A 19,731-nucleotide genomic window follows, 5' to 3' on the forward strand; every position below is an offset into this window, starting at 1 on the left:
TGTGTATATATAGCACCCTATCCCTGGGTTTTTGGATAAGGTCAAGATAAGGTTCCAGTGTGTTTATATACAGCCTGGGGCATATCTGTAATTTCCAGGGTGAAGTATATGCTGATTAGAATGAAGTTCTTTTAACCTTAAGACAGTTCCTCCCCGACGACACATTATCCTTTTACATCTGGCTTGATTTCTTTCTACATCATGTGATAGAAGCTTTGATTTTGTTGTGAAAATAATTACCCTTTCATTTTTGATTTGTAGTAATGTGTTGCAAATGAAGAATCTACAGTTGAAGTAAATGAATTGAAGTAAATTAACAGGATGCAGAGGAGCCAGTATTAAGTAAATCTTAAGAATCTGGGGTCTCTCGAGCAGGCGAGTGCTGAAATACAGAAAAACGCTGGCTAAGGTAAGCCTAGCAGTGATTGCACTATATTTGGATGCTCTGGAGTTATGTACAAGAGAGAGTTGTCCACCATCATTCAAGAGGAGCATGGCGGTGACCAACAATGGATTTTTAAGAAAACCACTGACTATGTAAACCATTTTCATTTAGACATTTTGTGCATTTATCTCATGGGTGTCCTGATATTCGTGCATGGATCGTCCCTCTATGGACAAACGCTGGAGAGCCTTGAAATAGTTAGCACATTTTCCATGGCACCAGGGTCCACATCTTCCACTGTCTTTCTCTTTGGTAAGCACTGTTTGAAAGAATTTGATTAAGAATATATCCTTTTGTGGACTAAACCTTAACTGATACTTCCAGAATGCATTATGTCATTAAAATAAAAGGCCCGACTGGATGATGCAGTCCATATAGATTAAGGACCTTATTTTGAGATCGGCAGTCCTCAGGACCGCCACACTCGTGATGGCGGTCTGACCACCACCATCCCTGCAGATCTGTCCAACATATATGGAGTATGGCAGTCAGACTGCCATTAGGTCGCTGGCTTCAATGGGATAAAGGATCCCGCTGTGCAGGGGGCTGCAGCTGGCCTCAGTATGCTGGCGGTGCCGATGCTGGCACCACCAAGCATATTACGACCTACATATCCACCATCCTTTTCATGCAGTGAGCCAGCATGAAAAGGATGGCGGACATACAGGAAAGTTCTCCCAGCAGGATCTGGTCCTGGAAGTGAATGCGGGGGGGGCACATGTTGTGCCCCACTGAAATTACACCCTGCTCCTGCCCGGTGTGGTTTGCATGACATGGTGCATGCCACACCAGCAAGAACGTGCTGCAGGCACTGTCACAGTGGCGGTCTGCTGTTAAGGCACTCCTATGAGCCTTACACAGCCTCTGCCGTAAGACCACCGCAGCTTCGCTCGCCCGCACTGGATTACACTCATAATCCGGAAGGCCTGCAGGATTCCCGCCAAAATCGCAATTAGGCCCTTAGACCAATCAGCAATACTACATGTGTGTTTGAATGAGGGTGGCTCTAAATGCTGTGAAAATAATATTGCATACACATTGTCAAACAGGGAATAGTGAGGAAAATATATTTTTAAAAAGCATTTCTACTTTTCCTATTTGGTGGGAAAAAAATGCTTCTCTGATTATTATTTAAGTGCTACTAAGTTGTATCAGTGTCATGTGTTTCTCCTTCTTGCAGTACTGGCTGTTAATACAGTGGCCAATTGTAATAGGGAATTTATTATTTTGCTCTTTGCCACTGTAGGTGTTGGCAATAAATGATAGCTTAAATTCAAGTTGGTTGAAAAGCCAGGATGAGGTCACTGTCCTTCATCTCTAGTTGGGCCTTAAAGCAGCTTAAACAAAATAGAACTCCCTCTTTATGGAAAATACTGATATTCTTTGGTTGTGTGTTTTTACTGAGGTAAGGGAGGGACAGAGAGTAGGTTGCTCCTTTATTCTTTTTAGGTTTTGGCCACAGACCGCTTTAATTGTGTGTTCAGAAGACCTAATGTTTCCAATGCATATACTGAGAGTGTGCTTTGGGTCAGGACCTCGTTCATGATTGGATGGCTTTGTTGTCTGTCTCAATTGTCTCTTCTTGATTCAATGGCTTTCCTACCTATTCATGTGTTTGTCCAGCACAGGAGCATTTCTGTCTGTTCTGACTGCTTCATTTTTCGTCTTTCATGTTTGACCTTGCTTGCATTTAGAACACTAAATATTTTCTTTTTCCTTTGGCACTGCACAGGAGTGCGTTTGGGTTCTTGGTCTCTCCCATGTATGTTGCTTTGGCCCTCAATTCCCTGACCCCTCGCTCTTCACTCTCCATTTTGATAACCTATCTAACCCCCTTGTCCTTTTGTGCCTTGGCTCATTCCCACCTTGTTCAGGGTCTGCTTCTTTATATTCTTCCATCACCAACCCTCCACCTCCTCGGATACTTCCTCACCCCACCCACTAGGCACCAATTCTTTCTCAGCTTCTGTATTGACCTGTCTCCTGCTTCGTACTGTCTGTGGCTTCTGCTCTTGGCAATGCCAGATACTTTTAAAATGTGTCAGCGCTGGCAAAGTAAATATCAGCAACAACCCGTTCTAAAATATAGAACATTATTTACCTGTACTTACAAGATGGCCATCACAATAAATAATACAACGTGATAACACAAAAAGGTGACTGGTACATTCAGAGATATGCAGTTCCTAAGAAAAAGAGAGAAAAGGTTGAGGTGCCTGATGTATCAAGTCAGGGGATCTGATCCATCAGGAGCAAGAGGTTTCACACACCCCAAGGGGTGTCATTCTTCATCATCGGGCAGCTCCTCGTTGGGCTGGTGCTGCAATTCCCAACGGGCCCCAAAGAGGGCTCTTTGCCAGAGTTAGTCTGATGCTGCCGAAGTGAAGTGGAGGTGCAGCATGAATGTGCTGTAGTGAGTAGACTGGTGTGAATTGAGTTTAAAATTAAGTAGAGGTAATCTAGAAAGGTTATTTTAATGTTTGGAACGCTCCGTTATGATAAAAACCGGTGGTGGCCGAAAGTGGATGCAATGGTCCATGTTGGCTCTAAAACCAAGTGTCAAATATATTTTTAAGTTAGGGTTGACATGTTTCTTGCCATTCTCTTATCAAAACTGATTGTGGCAATTCTTCAGGACCAAAAAAGTGAAAGCTAGACTACTCCAGGGTAGGTCGATCAAAAGTACAGTTGTTTTCTAAAGCCGTACCTTAACCCAGCTATACATGGCATATAGTATACATTTAGACAATCAATGTGTGGAGCGACTTGGAGGGAACAAAAGAGGAAAAGATAAATGACATCAAGAGGCAGCTTTGAATCAATGTATACACATTACCATGCAGTGCACATATAGATCAGCATGCTGAGGATATTACCTCGTGAAGATACATGTAAATGAGTAGGCCTGTCAAACGGCAAGTCAATCAGAAGAAATCTCCTCCCAATTCCCAAGTGTAACCCAAAGTAAGTGAAATAAAAATGATAGTAATTCAGAGTTATCAACAGTGACAAAGTGGTTTAATAATTTTGCTCCAATTATGAAAAGAAACGTGAAGGTGAATTTCCTTATCACAATCTAAACTAAAATGTCCATGATTTAAAGATAGATAATTTTTTTTTTTTGCCTGTTTAGGACTACTCATACTAGAAATGAGAATTACCTTGTTATTCCCTACGGAATTAATGCAAACCCAACTTTTAAAAGTATGGTGTCAGATAGGGCTTAAAATACTTCCACTTGATATCCTTAGCATAGCTTCCATCAGACGTCATGCCCATGACGAACAATCCGAGGCAACCTTGGTACCTGGCTTTACTAACCTGTTATATAACTGGAGGAAGACTGGCCGTGTATAGATTTTTTTTTACAATGACTAGTTAATTTAAATATTTGCCTTAATAAACATTATATAATAATTTTTTTTTACTTGCTACTATTCAGGTTCACAGCTGTCATAAGCGCAGAGGAACGTGATTGAACGCCTTGAAACAATGGAAGATAATATGATTCCTAGCTTGCTTTAGGTCTCAGGGATCTTTGCTCTATGACTTGTACTGGTGCTAGGCTTTTCAGCAAAAATCGACGGAGATGGAACCACCAATAAAACTGCATGAATAGCTAACCAAGGGGGTACTCATGAGAAACACATCTATATATATATATAAAAACGAATGTATGTCTGTCTGTCTGTCCTTTATGCATTACTAAACCATTTATCTGATCGCCATGAAACTTTGGTAAGTTGCTGAGTACACTCCCGCAAAGGTTTCTGGCATAACCTTTTTTTAAGATGGAACCCACGGGGCCCTCATAATCTTTCGAATACTGAATTTGCAACCATGACTTTGCAATGGTACAAGACTTTTGGTGAAAAAGATGATGAACAATGTCATCGAAGCTACAATTTTGAATGGGAAATTCAAGGGGGAAGATGTACTGTTGCCACGTATTCCAATGATCACAACAGATATGCCGTTTGAATTCAAAGTTTACAGTTTCCGGTGCGACTCGCTTTTGCAATGACCATCAACAAAGCACAAGGACAATCGCTGAAAGTGTGTGGACTACATTTGGAGAATCCGTGCTTCTCACTTGGACAACTGTATGTGGCCAGCTCACACGTCGGAAAACCTTCTGATTTATTCGTGTACGCACCTGACGGAAAAAAAATATCGTGTATCCACAAGCACTCGAATAAATAAATAAAATTAAAACGACACTTTGAAATGTTTTCCATATTAAAAAGAATATGTTTCAATAAAAATGACACAATGTAAATTGAATGTTATCATAACAAGTTAACTTGAATTTCCATTCTTCTGAGATCGCAGCAACGCCCGCCGGGTAAGCTAGTGTTATATAAAATCTAAAATTTTACAGAAGAAAACAGTTCTTATTAGATCAACAGGCCATATTTGAAATCAATGCAAAAAGAACAATCGATGGACAGAATGCAGAACAATGTCATCCATTAACCCCAGTACAGGGATCTGGACCTAAATCCATCATTTCTTTTGCTCACCATGCCATTCCAGTTTGGACCCAGCCATATGAAAATCAGTCTTGACCCTGCGCCGAATGGGAACGGTCCAGCCCGAACTGCCAGGCCAGGTCCTCCCTAGACATCCTAGGACCGGTTTCGGCTTGCAGCCCTCATCAGCCAGGATAGCTTGACTCCAGTGGCATGGAGAGCAGGGGACCACGTCTGGGTATACCTGTCCCACTCGGCTGACAAATGTAAAAAGAACAATTGATGGACAGAGTGCAGAACAATGCCATACATTCACCCCAGTACAGAGATCTGGGCCTAAATCCATCGTTTTTTGACTTGCCATGCCATTCCATTCCATTCCAGTTTGGACCCAGACATATGCAAATCAGTCATGACCATGCGCCCAATGGCAACAGTCCACACCGAACTGTCAGGTCCTCCCTAGACTGGAAACAAGCATCCTAGGACCGGTTTCGGTCTTTCAGGCCTCATCAGCCAGGATAGCTTGACTCCAGTGGCATAGAGAGCAGGGGACCCACATCTGGGCATACCCGTCCCACTCGGTGTAACAGTTGCAAAAAGAACAATTGATGGACAGAATGCAGAACAATGTCATACATTCACCCCAGTACAGAGATCTGGGCCTAAATCCATTGATTTTTGCTCACCATGCCATTCCAGTTTGGACCCAATCATATGCAAATCAGTCAAAGGCCGGACGTAACTTAAAAAAAGCACTAAAGACTAACCCCAGAGATTCCACCCTTGTAAAAGAACTGAGAAACATCTATAAGACATCCCTTGCAGCCCGGAAAAAAGAAGTGAAGGCAAGCATCTGGGAATCTCTAAGTGACCCAGCAATTCTGGGTAATAGCTCCAAGTTCTGGAACATTATAAATCAGCCCCTGTTCGATGACCCCAGTAATTCTGTGATTGGGTCAAATATACCCGAGGATGAGTGGTTAACTCATTTTAGAACAATTTTTCAAAGTGACGATGCACAAGCGGACAATGATTTTAATACTCCTGATGAAGAACTGCTGCGCTTTACAGTGGGGGAGGTAGTAAAGGGGATTCAGGGCCTGACCAGCAATAAAGCTCCGGGCCCCGACGGTCTTCTCCCCGACCTCTTTAAATCAGACATTCAACTATGGGCTCCAGTCCTTACCGCAGTAATAAACGCCGGGATCTCTAAAGGTTGTCCAAAATCATGGGGGTCCTCGACCATAGTGCCTGTATTCAAGAAAGGGGATCGCAGAAGTGTAACATGTTACAGGCCAATATCACTGATCAACTCAATCGCCAAGGTGGTGGGGGGCATTATTCTAAATAGGCTAGTACTTTGGGCCAAGGAAAAAAACATTCTGTCACCCATCCAATACGGGTTCAGACCAGGTCATTCTACGATAGCTCAATGTCTGAACCTGTATCTAATAAACGGCAAATACACCTTGGCCAGAAAAGGGTCCATCCATATGGCCTTTATGGATTTATCATCCGCTTTCGACTGCGTTGACAGAGGTAGGCTTTGGGAGGTTATGCAAAAAATGGGTGTGGAGCAAAATCTAATTAACCTTTTAGCAGATCTACACTCGGACACCAGAGCAAATGTCCGCTTTACACAGGACATGAAAGTAACTAGGGACTTCAGGATAAACCGGGGGGTTAGACAAGGGTGCATCCTAGCCCCGTTTCTTTTTAATCTTTATATTAATGATTTGGAGGAACACCTACTAAAAACCGGCGCTGATTACCCATACATAGGGAGGAAGGGCGTGCCCGTCTTGCTATATGCGGACGACGCCGTCCTAATCTCTAGAACGGCGATCGGCCTTCAAACCCTGCTTGATTCTTTTTTTGTATTTATGAATTCCCGTGGACTGAGCATTAATAATTCGAAATCTTTCATCATGATGACTGGCTCAGGTCCAAAAAAAAGATATCCCCACTCTGTAAACAACGAAAAAATACCGACAACTAAGACCTTCTCGTATCTTGGTGTCCTTTTTTACCACAAACTAACCTGGGCACCTGCAATACAAAAGAAAAAGGGTGAGGTAGTGCGCGTAAACGCAGGTATAATGGATTTTGCAAAGAAAATGGGTAATAGCCCAGTGGCCGCTGTTCTAAAGTTATACCAAGCTAAAAGCATTGCAGTTGCATGCTATGGGAGTGAATTATGGGGATCCGAACCACCAGACACCCTTGAGACCACTGAAAACAACTTTTTAAAGCAAGTCCTAAGGCTCCCCAGGGGTTCAGCAAACTTTTCTGTCCACACAGAACTAGGTATGTTCCATCTAAGCGACAGGATTGCTGTTAACCCCTTGCTATGCTGGCTAAACAGTTGGCTAAATCCAGATATACCCCTCACCAGAAACATCCTGCAAGAGGCATTAGTGTGGGAAGGGAAGTATAAGATCCCGTGGCTAAAATATATTAGTAGATGTCTCTCCGAATTAGGCCGGCCTGATCTTTTCCTAGACCCTGCGAAAATAACTAAGTCTGACGTTATCTATGTAAAGAATACTTTCATGACAACTAGGTACCTAGCAAGGGAGGAGAGAGAGTATGAGAAAAAAAGTGTGAGATTGCATGCTCTCACTAAAACGACCCTCCACATAGAACCCTACCTTGTCTGGCCCTTGTCGGGTTATGAACGATTTCTGCTTACAAGGTTCCGATTTGATATGTTTCATTTTTTGCTAGCCGTACCAAGCGGGGCACACAGGGGTCAAGTGTTGCCAGCTTGTGGCTGCGACAATAAGTCTCCACAAGATCTGGCACACTTTTTATTCTTCTGTTCATATTACACAGTCCCTCGCAAATTGTTTTTAAAACCTTTACTACAACGGCTCCACTTTGCACAATACAGACCAGCACTTTATTATCTTCAAATGTTAAATAGCGACAGCACCCTGTTTTTATGTAGCTTTTTAAAACTTGCACTTAAATACAGGAAAAGCATGGAAGGCTAACTAGCTTTGTTCCTGATATGTATCTCTTCTTTTAACATTGTATTCTTACTGCTTTTAAATTATAAACTTGTCACTCTTGCTTGTGCTCGTGTTTACGTGGTAACAAACTGTACTTTGTGATAAATGTTTTTTGATATGTACTTTTATGATTGTTACATGTAAACAATCGAATAAAGAGATTTTACTTACTTACTTACAGTCTTGACCCTGTGCCCAAGGGGGACAGTCAAGTCCGAACTGCCAGGCCAGGTCCTCTCTAGACTGAAACAAGCATCCTAGGACCAGTTTTGGCCTTTCAGCCCTCATCAGCCAGGACAGCTTGACTCCAGTGGCATGGAGAGCCAGGGACCCACATCTGGGCATACCGGTCCCACTCGGGGTGATAATTGCACTTTGCCACTGGATTCAAGCTAGCCTGGCTGATGAGGGCTGTTAGCCCGAAACCGGTACCAGGATGTTTGTTTCTGGTCCAGGGAAGACATGGCTTAGCAGTTCGGTCTGGACTGTTCCCATGAAGCACAGGGTCAAGACTGATTTGCATATAGAAGTGTCTGAACTGGGGTGGCAAAGTGAGCTAAAGAATGATGATGGATTCAACTCAAATCTGTGACTGAGGGTGAGTGTTTGAAAGGTTACAGCATTCCGTCCATCATATCCTTGTGTTTGATTTGTTCATACTTGAAATCACAGCACAGTACATCACAGCCTGCACCAAGTCAGCTTTTTGATTTTTAAGAACCTTATAGGTTTACAGGAAAGTCAGCAGTAATACAATAAAGAAGGGTGTTTCAGATACGAGGCACACAGATTAGTGGGTATTTGACGTGAGGCTCCTTCATTAAATAATACTGTAAAAAAGTGTCTTCCAGTACAATGCTTAAATATGAATGAATTGTCTATAAATGATCCTGATACATTTTAATAAGTTAGTGGAACGTGATAAACATTGACTTACACCAATGTGAAAGTGGCTTATTAATGAGATCCCTCAAATGAGATTAGAATCGCTGGTTGAAAGGCATCTCTTTCAGTGTGTTTTGCTTGATTGTGCTTGAGTGACTGACTGTGTGCATGGTTGACTGATTGGTTGGCGGAGAGTTAATGCCGCCAGTGTTCTTGTTACACATCTTATTTTGTAAGTATGATCTGTGTGTCCCAGTTAGCTTTTGACCTCTAAAAGTTCCACATTGGTACCAGGTCCTTGTCACTAGTGTTGTGCTTTGAAATGTGGGAGATGTGTTGCACCTTGCTTTCGCTGGGTAATATGTGCTCCACAATGAGTTTGTTGATGTGTCACTGGGGGTGTTGGTTTAATAAATAGATGGATTAGTGCTTAATTCATAAACAAATAGGGGCTAGTGCTCTGCTCTGCTCAGACGCCTGGATCAGTGCAAATTTGATGGCTGTGCCAGCGTGCTGAATACCAAAGCTGTATGCTCTTAAATTCACCCTAGGCCACTTTAATCCAGTGCCAGACACTGCCTATAAAACAGCACTGCATACGTTTGGAGCAGAGTCTGAGTATGGAAGTATTTTCCCACTTCTGGGGAATGATGTGTACATACATTTTCGACCTGCATCGAAACTTGGTGTATTCTAAATATATACTGATGTAAATTAAACACAACCTGTAAAATATTTATGTAAAGGGTATAGTGAGTGCATTTATGTTATTTGGCGGTTCGTACTTGTTCTGGACAAAGGTAATCAGCCAATAGGGTGTCAGACATTCAGCATCAGTGTAGTAGGTGGTGCTGTTTCAGATGCCACTAAAAGTTATATGGGAACTTGGAGGATTTTGAGAGTGTTTGAGGATCCAAATAGCCATCTATTGACTAGTAAGATTGGCACAGTGGGTTTATTTACGATGGAACAAAAAACAATTTGGGACCATACTTTTGAGAGTATATGCGATCAAGACATAGTAATGAATTTTAAGCTGTGCAAATATTGAGGTTTGGGAGATATAGTAAACATTTCTGGGTAAAAAAATACATTAGAATTAAGTGCTTCCACTCCAACTATATTGAATAAAGTAATTGTTTCTCGATACTCCTGCACCACCAGTGCTTGTATTTCAGTTTATAAAATGGAAACTGCAGTCTTTTAGGTCGAGCCTATAAAGCGCTTGTGGTGTTAGGCGATCTGACCCCCCCCCAAGCTTTGGATTGGCTTTTGTGTGTGTCCTTAAAAAATCATAGCCTGCACATGGCTAATGGTGGGTGTATGTCCCACCTTTTTTCAAAAGTTCACTCCCATGGAGTATTGCCATCGGAGCGAAGCGTGTGTCCTGCCGTGGCTGCTGCGGCAGGACACACGCTTCGCTCCGATAGCTAACCCCTGCTCCATTAGTTCCACCCCATCCCTGGCCTCTCTCCCGGCCGTCACTTACCTTACTGTTTCGCCCTGTAGATCTGCCAGTTCGAATTGTTGTTTTAAATTTAGAAAAAGAATTGTGAGCCCTTCATCTACGGGTCACGTGGGTCACGCCGTGATGCTCTGGTGTTGTACAGGCTTTTTATGGATCAGGTGTGTTAACTAGGCACTTATAAGTATGGCCACAAAGACCTTTGATCTGTCCATTTCGAAACAGTTTTCCAGTTAAATGCGTTCGCATTGATGATGGAGGGAGCAGAATGCAAAGCGTAGGCAATTGGATTTTTAAGTTCTGTAGGTTGGGGTACAAATTAGGGGAGGCAAATACAACAGTGTGGGCGGTATTGATGGGGTTACGCGATGGGTAATTGTCTCTGGAATACATGTTTTAGAGGTGATTGAACTCCAGCAAGTCTATAGCTCCTGGATGTGAAGCTTTAAGTCAAATCCCTGACAGTTGTGTCAGGTAGTCCCTATGAACGTCCAATTATGACAGTTTTTCAGTTGGCCAGGAATTTGCAAGTACTGTGTTAGATTTGGGGGTCTCCAGTTGGCATAGGTAGGTACCTGTGACAAATAGGGACCCTTACGTCTAGTCAGGGTAAGGGGTACACTCCTAAAAAAAAAACCTGCTCACCCCCTTGGTAGCTTGGCATGAGCAGACAGGCTTATCTCAGAGGCAGTGTGTAAAGCATTTGTGAACACATACAGTAACCCAGTGACAACACTATGGATAGACATCACACAGTTGTATATTAAAAAGAAGTATTCTTTAAATAGATTTAACACAAGACCACAAACCCAAAAAATCCACAATACTGTACTTAAAATGGTAGATTTAGCTTAGTTCTCTTTAGATCTTAAAATGCGACACTTTGAGTTAATGTACCTTAAGATACGACAAGCAGGGCAAGAAAAGAGTTGCAGGAAAGGTGATGTGGTAGTCCTTTACAGGCAAGGACGGGATGCGTCGAAGATCTGGTGCAAGGAAACAAATATGGCGCTTTTCTTCTTGATACGACACGCGTCCCGGTGATGCGGCGGCGTCAGCGGCAACGTCGATCTTTTTCTCCGGCGATGCGAGATGCTTTACACGATGCGACCCGCAACGGACCCTGAGACACACTTCCCAGTGAAGTGGCGGCGTCTGCTGCGACGTTGATCCTCTTCCCGGCGATGCGAGTTGCTTCCAAAACTATGCGAGCTGCGACAAGCCCTGCAACACTCTTCGAGGTGATGCGGCAGCGTCTGCTGCAACATCGATCCTCTTCTCCAGGGATGAGCTGCGACAGGCCCTGTGACACGCTTCCCAGTGATGCGTCGGCGTCTGCTGCAGTGTAGATCCTCTTCACCTGGTGATGCGAGGCGCTTCGGTGGACCTGCGATGACTCACAATTCTTCTGCAGGACACTTTTCTCCGGCGATGCGAGGTGCTTTGTGTTGTGAAGCGGCAGCGGCAGTTCGGCAACACCCTTCCTGTTCTTGAGTCGCGCTTCCAGCTCCTTGCGACACGCAAGTCCTCAAAAAGTCTAGCACAACTGCAGGCACTTCCTAAGACTCTTGAGGAGCTGGTGGGTGAAGTCTGTTGTCCCTGAGAACAGACTTCCTACTGCTGATTATTCAATTCAAATCATCAGCTGATGATTTGAATTGAATGTTTTTAAGACAATTAAATGAAAATAAAGTAGTGACTTTTTCTATAAATTCCTGACTTGTTGGACTTTGTGAGCTGCGCACCCCCATTTGTTAGATTAATCGTTTGATCTGGAGCACAGTGTAGCCACTCAACGGCAGGGGTAGGCGTTGGGGTTGGTTGCACAGTATCCTTACACAGAGGAACTGGCACGAGGTGAAGCATTGAGGGTCCGCTGTTGCTGTTAGCTTTTGGTTTCAATATTACCAATAAATATGAGGAATCTTAATCAAAACAGCATTACATAGTTCTTTCAGCAATGTACATATCATGTCTCAGTAGTCTGGTATTGTTCTTAGTACTGCCCATGTATTTTGAAAGGAGGATACGTCTTGCCTTGATGGTCGTTTTCACCAAGCGATAGTTTGTCCACTAACAGCTGTTCGTTGGAGTAGTCTCAGCTATATCGTACATTGCACCGACCCTCCAGGATTTCGCGATTTCACGGTTTGTCGCGAAAGCGGCACTTTTGTTAAAATGCAGCGATTTTGACAAAAGTGCAGCGAAACCGGGTCCCGTGCAGCAATAAATCATAATCTCTGAAGCATGGGGAAGGGCATTTTTGGACCATTCAAGGTGAATATGGCTGGTTTCATACCTGACTGATGTTTGGGATAAGGTCTCAGTAGGACTTTCTAGATACATCAATGGGCAACAGTCACATTATATATCAAATGTAAATCCATAAAGTAAAATCAAAAGGTTTCTCAAACAGAGTAGCTGTGAGTGTTTTAATAGTTTCAATGAGTCTAGTTGTCAGAGACATTCGGGTTGGACGAAAACAAGTCGTATCATTTGCTGTCTGTGCCTTAGAGTGTGTCCCCTATTTTGGAAATTACAGAGCTATAGCAGTTTAATTTCCAAACTGCTCCCAAATTAGTTGTCACTTCACAGTATTGCCATCTCTGCATGGCACTGATTTTAAATTCAGCAGCTCACTTCATCATCACATCTACCATTTGCGGCTATATTTAGTGTGACTTCGGTCCGATGTTACGATGCAATGCCAGGAGGTGGTGGGGGGATCTAACATTGAATTCTCTGACACTCGCTCGGCTGGTAAGCGCATTACTGTTCTTTAACAGCATTTAGAAGGGGATAACTGTAAAAGTGTAGGATAGTATATATTAGCTTTATTGTTTAAATGGGGAACGAGTATTCAAAGTGAATCGAATGTTAAATCGTCTGAGCTTTTGTTTTACACTTGCCACTGAGCTTTGCTTGCAGTGTATTTCAAGAATAATGATTTTTGGCCCTGCAATTATGCACAGTTGATATACTGTGGTTTGCATCGTATTTCTGTGACTAACTAGATATGTTTAATGTGTGGCGGACAGTGAAATGTCCTTCTCGATTTCACAGTTACACGAAAGCAGAGCGGGATATATGCCATGTTTCAGTTTACAATCTGGTACAAAAAAGGAGTATCACGTCCCCATCTTGGGGTAGTCGAGGACAGGCCTCAAGAGCTTCACAAATTATCTACAAATAATTTTATTCAATTCAGTCCAATGATTATCTAGCCTACTTCGTACATTCTTAAGGTAAAACATCCCTTAGACTGGTGTACTTTGTTGTCAATAAAAAATGTCCTCCTCTCTGAGGCCCTCATTACCAGTGGTTTAGAATAAAACCGTTAGAAAATGGGTTGGTGGTTGACTTGGAAGGGAGCCCAGGCAAGCAGCAACCAGTGGTCGAAGTGCCTTAGCAAACGTATGGGAACTTTGAAGCTGCGCACAATGGGGGCAAGTATGAGCGTAGGTGGGGGATGGTCAAAGGTGTGGCAAAAAAATGTGTCTGTCAATTTTTTCGGTCTTACACCTCCAGGTAACTACACATAAAAACGCACACGAAAGCGGTGTCCAGCCGCCCTCAGACTCTCAGGCGAGAAAAGGGTTAAGGATGTGCCAAACACCGGTCCCGCAATGTGTCAAAAGGTGTGATAACTGCTACCAACCTATACTAAAGCAAATGGAGAATTGCATTTCCAAGGGAGAACAGCCTTCACCTGTGGGCTGCTTCCTCTATTTCATATTCCAGGTTGCCTATTTAAAGTGGAATACTCTGCTAAAACAGTTTCCATTGATTTAAGGCTGAAAATTCATTATTATGAGTAAAATAAAGTGCCGCTAAATTTCCATATTTGTGCCGCTATATTTGCGAATCCATGCCGCTATATCCTGGGGCGTCTGCAATATAAGGGATAGATGTTTACCACTTCAGTTGCTCTTAGACTATGGGGGTACTTGCACTGGAGTTTTCTTTCTGGCGGATGCATGCTTTATGAACTTTGGCACTGCCTTCGGTGTGATCAGTATATTCGAGTGTCCCTCGTAGGTGACGCGGAGGCGGGCGGGATATAACATCGCATATGTAGCTCCCATGTCTCAAATTTTATATTTTTACCGTTGCAAATTCCTTTCTTGCTGTCTGTACTGATATTGTAAAATCAGTGTCAAATAAGATGTTGTTATTTTGGTACATGATCTGCTGCTTACCGCGTGCCAGTCTCAGGACCGTGTCTCTATCCCTGTAAGTTAATATTCGGGAGATAATTGGCTGCGATGGAGCACCCGGCGCCAGCGATCGATGCGCTCACTCCACAATGAGGAATGGGGAGAAGCTTTCCACGCAAAAGATTTCACGTAACATATCCTCGACAAATGTTTCTAGGTGCCCGGTATTTGTGCTTTCTGGCACGCCCATTATGCATACATTATTCCGGTGCGATCTCGCCTCCAAATCCTCATTTTTGCTGTTAATACTGTCCCGAAGCCTTTCCATTGTGCTGCATATTTTTGGGCTGTGTCACTGGATACATCCTCCACCGCCGAGATGCGCTCCTCTGCTGCGTTGAGGCGTTCACCATGTTTGTTGAGTTTGGCAGCCATGTTGTCGACTCTCCTCCTGAGGTTATCAACTTTTTCATCAATGGTTTGAAAACTCTGCTGAATGGCGTTCAATACTGCCTCCATGTTTCCGAGTCTGTAGTGCGGTCTGCATCCAGCTCCGTGTCCGAGTGTGCTGAAGTCGACCTGGACGTGTGGCGTGCATCGAAGACTAGCTTACGTTGGTGCTTGTCCGTCTTGCCCATGTTGCAGACAAAGCGCCACCGCATGGACACTCTAGGCCGCTCCCGCACTTTTCCGTCACGACGCAGGTGGAATTTAATTATGGTGAGTGGAGCTGCCCCAGAGTCCCGCTCAGCGATGTTCTGTCGCTCAGCACGCCACATGTGGTGCGCACCCAACTCTAGGATGCAGTGATGGGCAGAATCACCAGGCAGCAGCGTGGTGTACTGGCAGGAGCTCTGTACCACTTCTTTACTGATCTACCACAAGGCGTGTGTCCACTTCAGAGCAGGAATGAAGTGATTAGGCATTGGTGCAGGAGTGAGCCAGAGGGTTTGTTTTCCCAGCAGGGAGATGCAGGTGATGGTGTGTATTGGCAAGCAGCACAGGAGCAAGCGTGTATCACCAGAGCCAGCCTTAGCCCCAGACGCTCACAGAGCAATGCCCTGTGACTTTAGCATGCTTTACAGCACCATATAAATGTCTGTAGGCAGGATAATGTCTTCACTGCCGCACGCCACCGCCCCATCAGCGTCCAATCCCGTGTTTAAGCCTTCGGATCTGAGCCCACCCCTCGCAGACCAGCGCCGTGTTGTATGAGTAAGTCTGCCTGTGGCATTGTGTCAATATCAGGATGTGGTGTGTAGGCCGCCCATATTGGCCTTGTTGCCCCTTCTCCTCCGAGCGGGCCTAATCTTAATCTTCCTCTTATTTGGGGTAAGGCACCTTTAAACCAATATAAGTGTTCTTGGTATGTAAGTGGAATCTCAATGTCCTCGAACGGACCATATTCCACTGGTGCATCTCCCTCTGTGTAAGAGTGAAATGTCTGTGTTCTTGCATCTGCTGTCGGTAATGTAACCCATGAATAAAATACCTCTGTTTTGTTTGATTTGTGTGCCTCAATCACGACAACTACTAAGCCACCCCGGCTGATAAACCATTTTCTAACAGTTTCATGGTGATTCTATGTCTGATTTTTTCTACAATTGGAATTCCGACTGCATCTTCGTCCCCTGAGTGGTGTAGATTTACTCTTACCTCACCTACTGTCTCAGTCATTTTGTAAAGAAGAAATGTGTTCAAGGGAGCTAAGATAAGGTTATATGCACAATTTTAGGAACACTGTGTCCCTCAAGCTTGATGAACCAACAGTTGATAAATAGTATTTTCGCTTACTCAACTGTGGCGGAGTTTGTACCCACCCCCTCCAGACGTCTCTGGTGTTTTGTGAGTAATGGTCTTTGAGAATACCACTACTGAACTACTCAGATTTTAATGTTAAATAAGTACCCAGCCAACGTTGGGCACCATGTTGTGTAGTTCCTGTATTGCCTATACAGGATCCCGCGTGTTTTGTATAATATAAATTGTGGGTATGGTGTAAGACTGGTTCCGAGCTTCCCCAACGGATACATTAGCCTATTTGCATTAGCTAGCTCACAGTGCCACTAGAATCCCCTCTCATCGGGGAGAGTATAGTTTATGGCAACCTCAGAACATGACAACCCTGGTCCCTCAGGATCGTGGAAACAAAATACTCCTTTTTACTCAGTCACTCGTGCTCACTTAGGGGTCGATTACGATGGCGACGGAAGGACGACCGCCGGTCTGGAGTAGGCGGAAAAGGCCTTTTTCCAACCCGCCGGCCGCGGTCACTCCGTCTGCCATATTAGGATGGGAAACACTGTCAAATGTCCGTACGTGGTGGAAGAGCACGCACCGCCGTGGAACTACACCCGACCCCGCGGTGGACGTAACCAATCCAGACACACCGCCGTACGGAATGACGTCTCCGACCGTCCTCTAAATCACGATGGCGGAAAACACACATCAAATCGCTGCGGACAAACAACCTGCCTGAACATGGCGGATTCACCACAGCGAAGATACAACACATTGCAGAGATACCCACCACAAGCAGCTTGCCGTCATGGACCCAGCGCTACAAGCATTTTCGATACTCTTCGTGTTCCACCACCAGCAAGTCATGGACCATCGCCGACGATGACGCAGGTACGCCAACACACCAATTCCTGTCGGAAGGGGAGTACCTGCCAGGGCTGTGACGTTGGGAGGGGGAGTGTCATGTTTGAGAAACTGCATTTACGATCGCACCAATATATCCACAATTCAAGTACACAACCAGGAATGACAATGACAAACCACTACAAATGATTGACTTGCTTTATGAAACATAGTAGGGGTATAATCTTAGAGTATCCAAGAGCATGGGCACTGGGTACAACAGAGCCGGTACTTCTGAAGAAACACATGAGAGGGGCTATGTGCATCAGCAGGCCATGGTACAGAACAGGTACATCAGAGGCAGCACATGAGAGGGCACAATGCAGTATCAGAACAGTAACAGGGCAGTGTCCATAACAGAGCAGGCAAATCAGAGGCAGCACATGAGAGGGACTAAGTGCATCAACAGTCCATGGCAAGACACAGGTACATTAGAGGCAGCACATGAAAGGGCACAATGCAGTATCAGAACAGTAACAGGCCAGTGTCCATAACAGAGCAGGTACATCAGAGACAGCACGTGAGAGGGGCTAAGTGCATCAACAGTCCATAGCACAGAACAGGTACATCAGTGGCAGCACGTGAGAGGGGCTAAGTGCATCAACAGTCCATAGCACAGAACAGGTACATCAGTGGCAGCATATGAGAGGTCACAATGCAGTATCAGAACAGTAACAGGGCAGTGTCCATAACAGAGCAGGTACATCAGAGGCAGCACGTGAGAGGGCACAATGCAGTATCAGAACAGTAACAGGGCAGTGTCCATAACAGAGCAGGTACATCAGAGGCAGCACGTGAGTGGGGCTAAGTGCATCAACAGTCCATAGCACAGAACAGGTACATCAGTGGCAGCACATGAGAGGGCACAATGCATCAACAGTCCATAGCACAGAACAGGTACATCAGTGGCAGCACGTGAGAGGGGCTAAGTGCATCAGCAGTCCATAGCACAGAACAGGCACATCAGTGGCAGCACATTAGAGGGCACAATGCAGTATCAGAACAGTAACAGGGCAGTGTCCATAACAGAGCAGGTACATCTGAAGCAGCACATGAGAGGGGCTATGTGCATCAGCAGTCCATTGTACAGAACAGGTACATTAGAGGCAGCACATAAGAGGGCACAATCCAGTATCAGAACAGCAACAGGGCAGTGTCCATAACAGAGAAGGTACATCTGAAGCAGCACATGAGAGGGGCTATGTGCATCAGCAGTCCATGGCACAGAACAGGTACATTAGAGGCAGCACATGAGAGGGCACAATGCAGTATCAGAACAGCAACAGGGCAGTGTCCATAACAGAGCAGGTACATCTGAAGCATCACATGAGAGGGGCTATGTGCATCAGCAGTCCATGGTACAGAACAGGTACATTAGAGGCAGCACATGAGAGGGCACAATGCAGTATCAGAACAGCAACAGGGCAGTGTACATAACAGAGCAGGCACATCAGAGGCAGCACATGAGAGGGGCTAAGTGCATCAACAGTCCATGGCAAGGCACAGGTACATCAGAGGCAACACAAGTACGTGGGTCAAGCGCCCCGTCCCAAGGACATTAATAATGCAAGGGTGGTAACAATGGACAATCTAGACACCAAGACAAATGACATGTGAGTGATGGGAGCTACACCTCACAGCACAGAATCTGGTGGACTGCTTGAACTAGTCGCCTCGGACACACTGCCAGCACCAGAAACAGGAGTGTGAGACACAGCCACAGCTCTAGTGACTGACACATGAACCATAGACCCAGACACACTGCCAACACCAGAAACAGGAGTGTGAGACACAGCCACAGCTCTAGTGACTGACACATGAGCCATAGACCCCGACACACTGCCAGCACCAGAAACAGGACTGTGAGACACAGCCACAGCTCTAGTGACTGACACATGAGCCATAGACCCTGACACACTGCCATCACCAGAAACAGAAGTGTGAGACACAGCCACAGATGTAGTGACTGACACATGAGCCATAGACCCTGACACACTGCCATCACCAGAAACAGAAGTGTGAGACACAGCCACAGCTCTAGTGACTGACACAGGATCCACAGACCCCGACACACTGCCAGCACCAGAAACAGGAGTGTGAGACACAGCCACAGCTCTAGTGACTGGCACATGAGCCATAGACCCAGACACACTGCCAGGACATGTCCCTGTACAGTGACCACTGTACAGTGACCAACAAATACCATGCCAGCATCTGACACATGAGAGTGGCGGACACACACAGTGCCAGTACCTGAAACAGGAGAGGGCACAACTGACACAGTGCTACTACATGAGGCATGACAGCGAACAGCAAACACAGTGCCACTATCTGACCCATGAGAGTCAACTGCAGCTGAGCCACTAGGACCACTGAAATGATGAGCCACAGGTCTGTATGGGCCAGGAGGCAGGGTGGCTCTGGGAGCTGGGGACAGCTGTACTGGAGCGACATTGGGGTGGTCAGGTGTCAATGGTGTGTGTCTACGTTTATTAGGGATATGTAAGGGCACCCTGGACATGACTGGACTGGTAAGTGGTGCGGGCTCATCTGAAACATCACCCATCAAAGGTGGATCATGTGATGGTGGGGGTCTGCTCTCTGGGGATGTGCTGGACCCTGCTTGACGTTTGCTGTGGGCCTGCTT

At 45.0% G+C, this 19,731-nt stretch overlaps 1 protein-coding gene across 15 annotated transcripts in view; it reads right to left on the reverse strand.

Annotated features, from left to right (window-relative positions):
* Positions 1 to 19,731, reverse strand: part of LOC144770773 (phospholipase A2 inhibitor NAI-like) — a 1,245,443-nt gene that overhangs the window by 372,809 nt on the left and 852,903 nt on the right. The window contains exon 8 of one of the 15 annotated variants that reach the window (XR_013599020.1): positions 4,982 to 5,174. The exons of 13 other annotated variants lie outside the window; for them this stretch is intronic. Coding sequence is in view for 1 of the 2 variants with exons in the window: in XM_078655527.1 (XP_078511653.1) it covers positions 5,074 to 5,174 (101 nt within the window). In the remaining variant the exon portion in view is untranslated. Of the gene's footprint in view, positions 1 to 4,981; positions 5,175 to 19,731 lie in introns of those variants that run through there. One more of the 15 variants, XM_078655527.1, reaches the window with a different exon arrangement.

The sequence above is a fragment of the Lissotriton helveticus genome, chromosome 7, assembly GCF_964261635.1.
Source record: "Lissotriton helveticus chromosome 7, aLisHel1.1, whole genome shotgun sequence".
Classification (NCBI taxonomy): domain Eukaryota; kingdom Metazoa; phylum Chordata; class Amphibia; order Caudata; family Salamandridae; genus Lissotriton; species Lissotriton helveticus.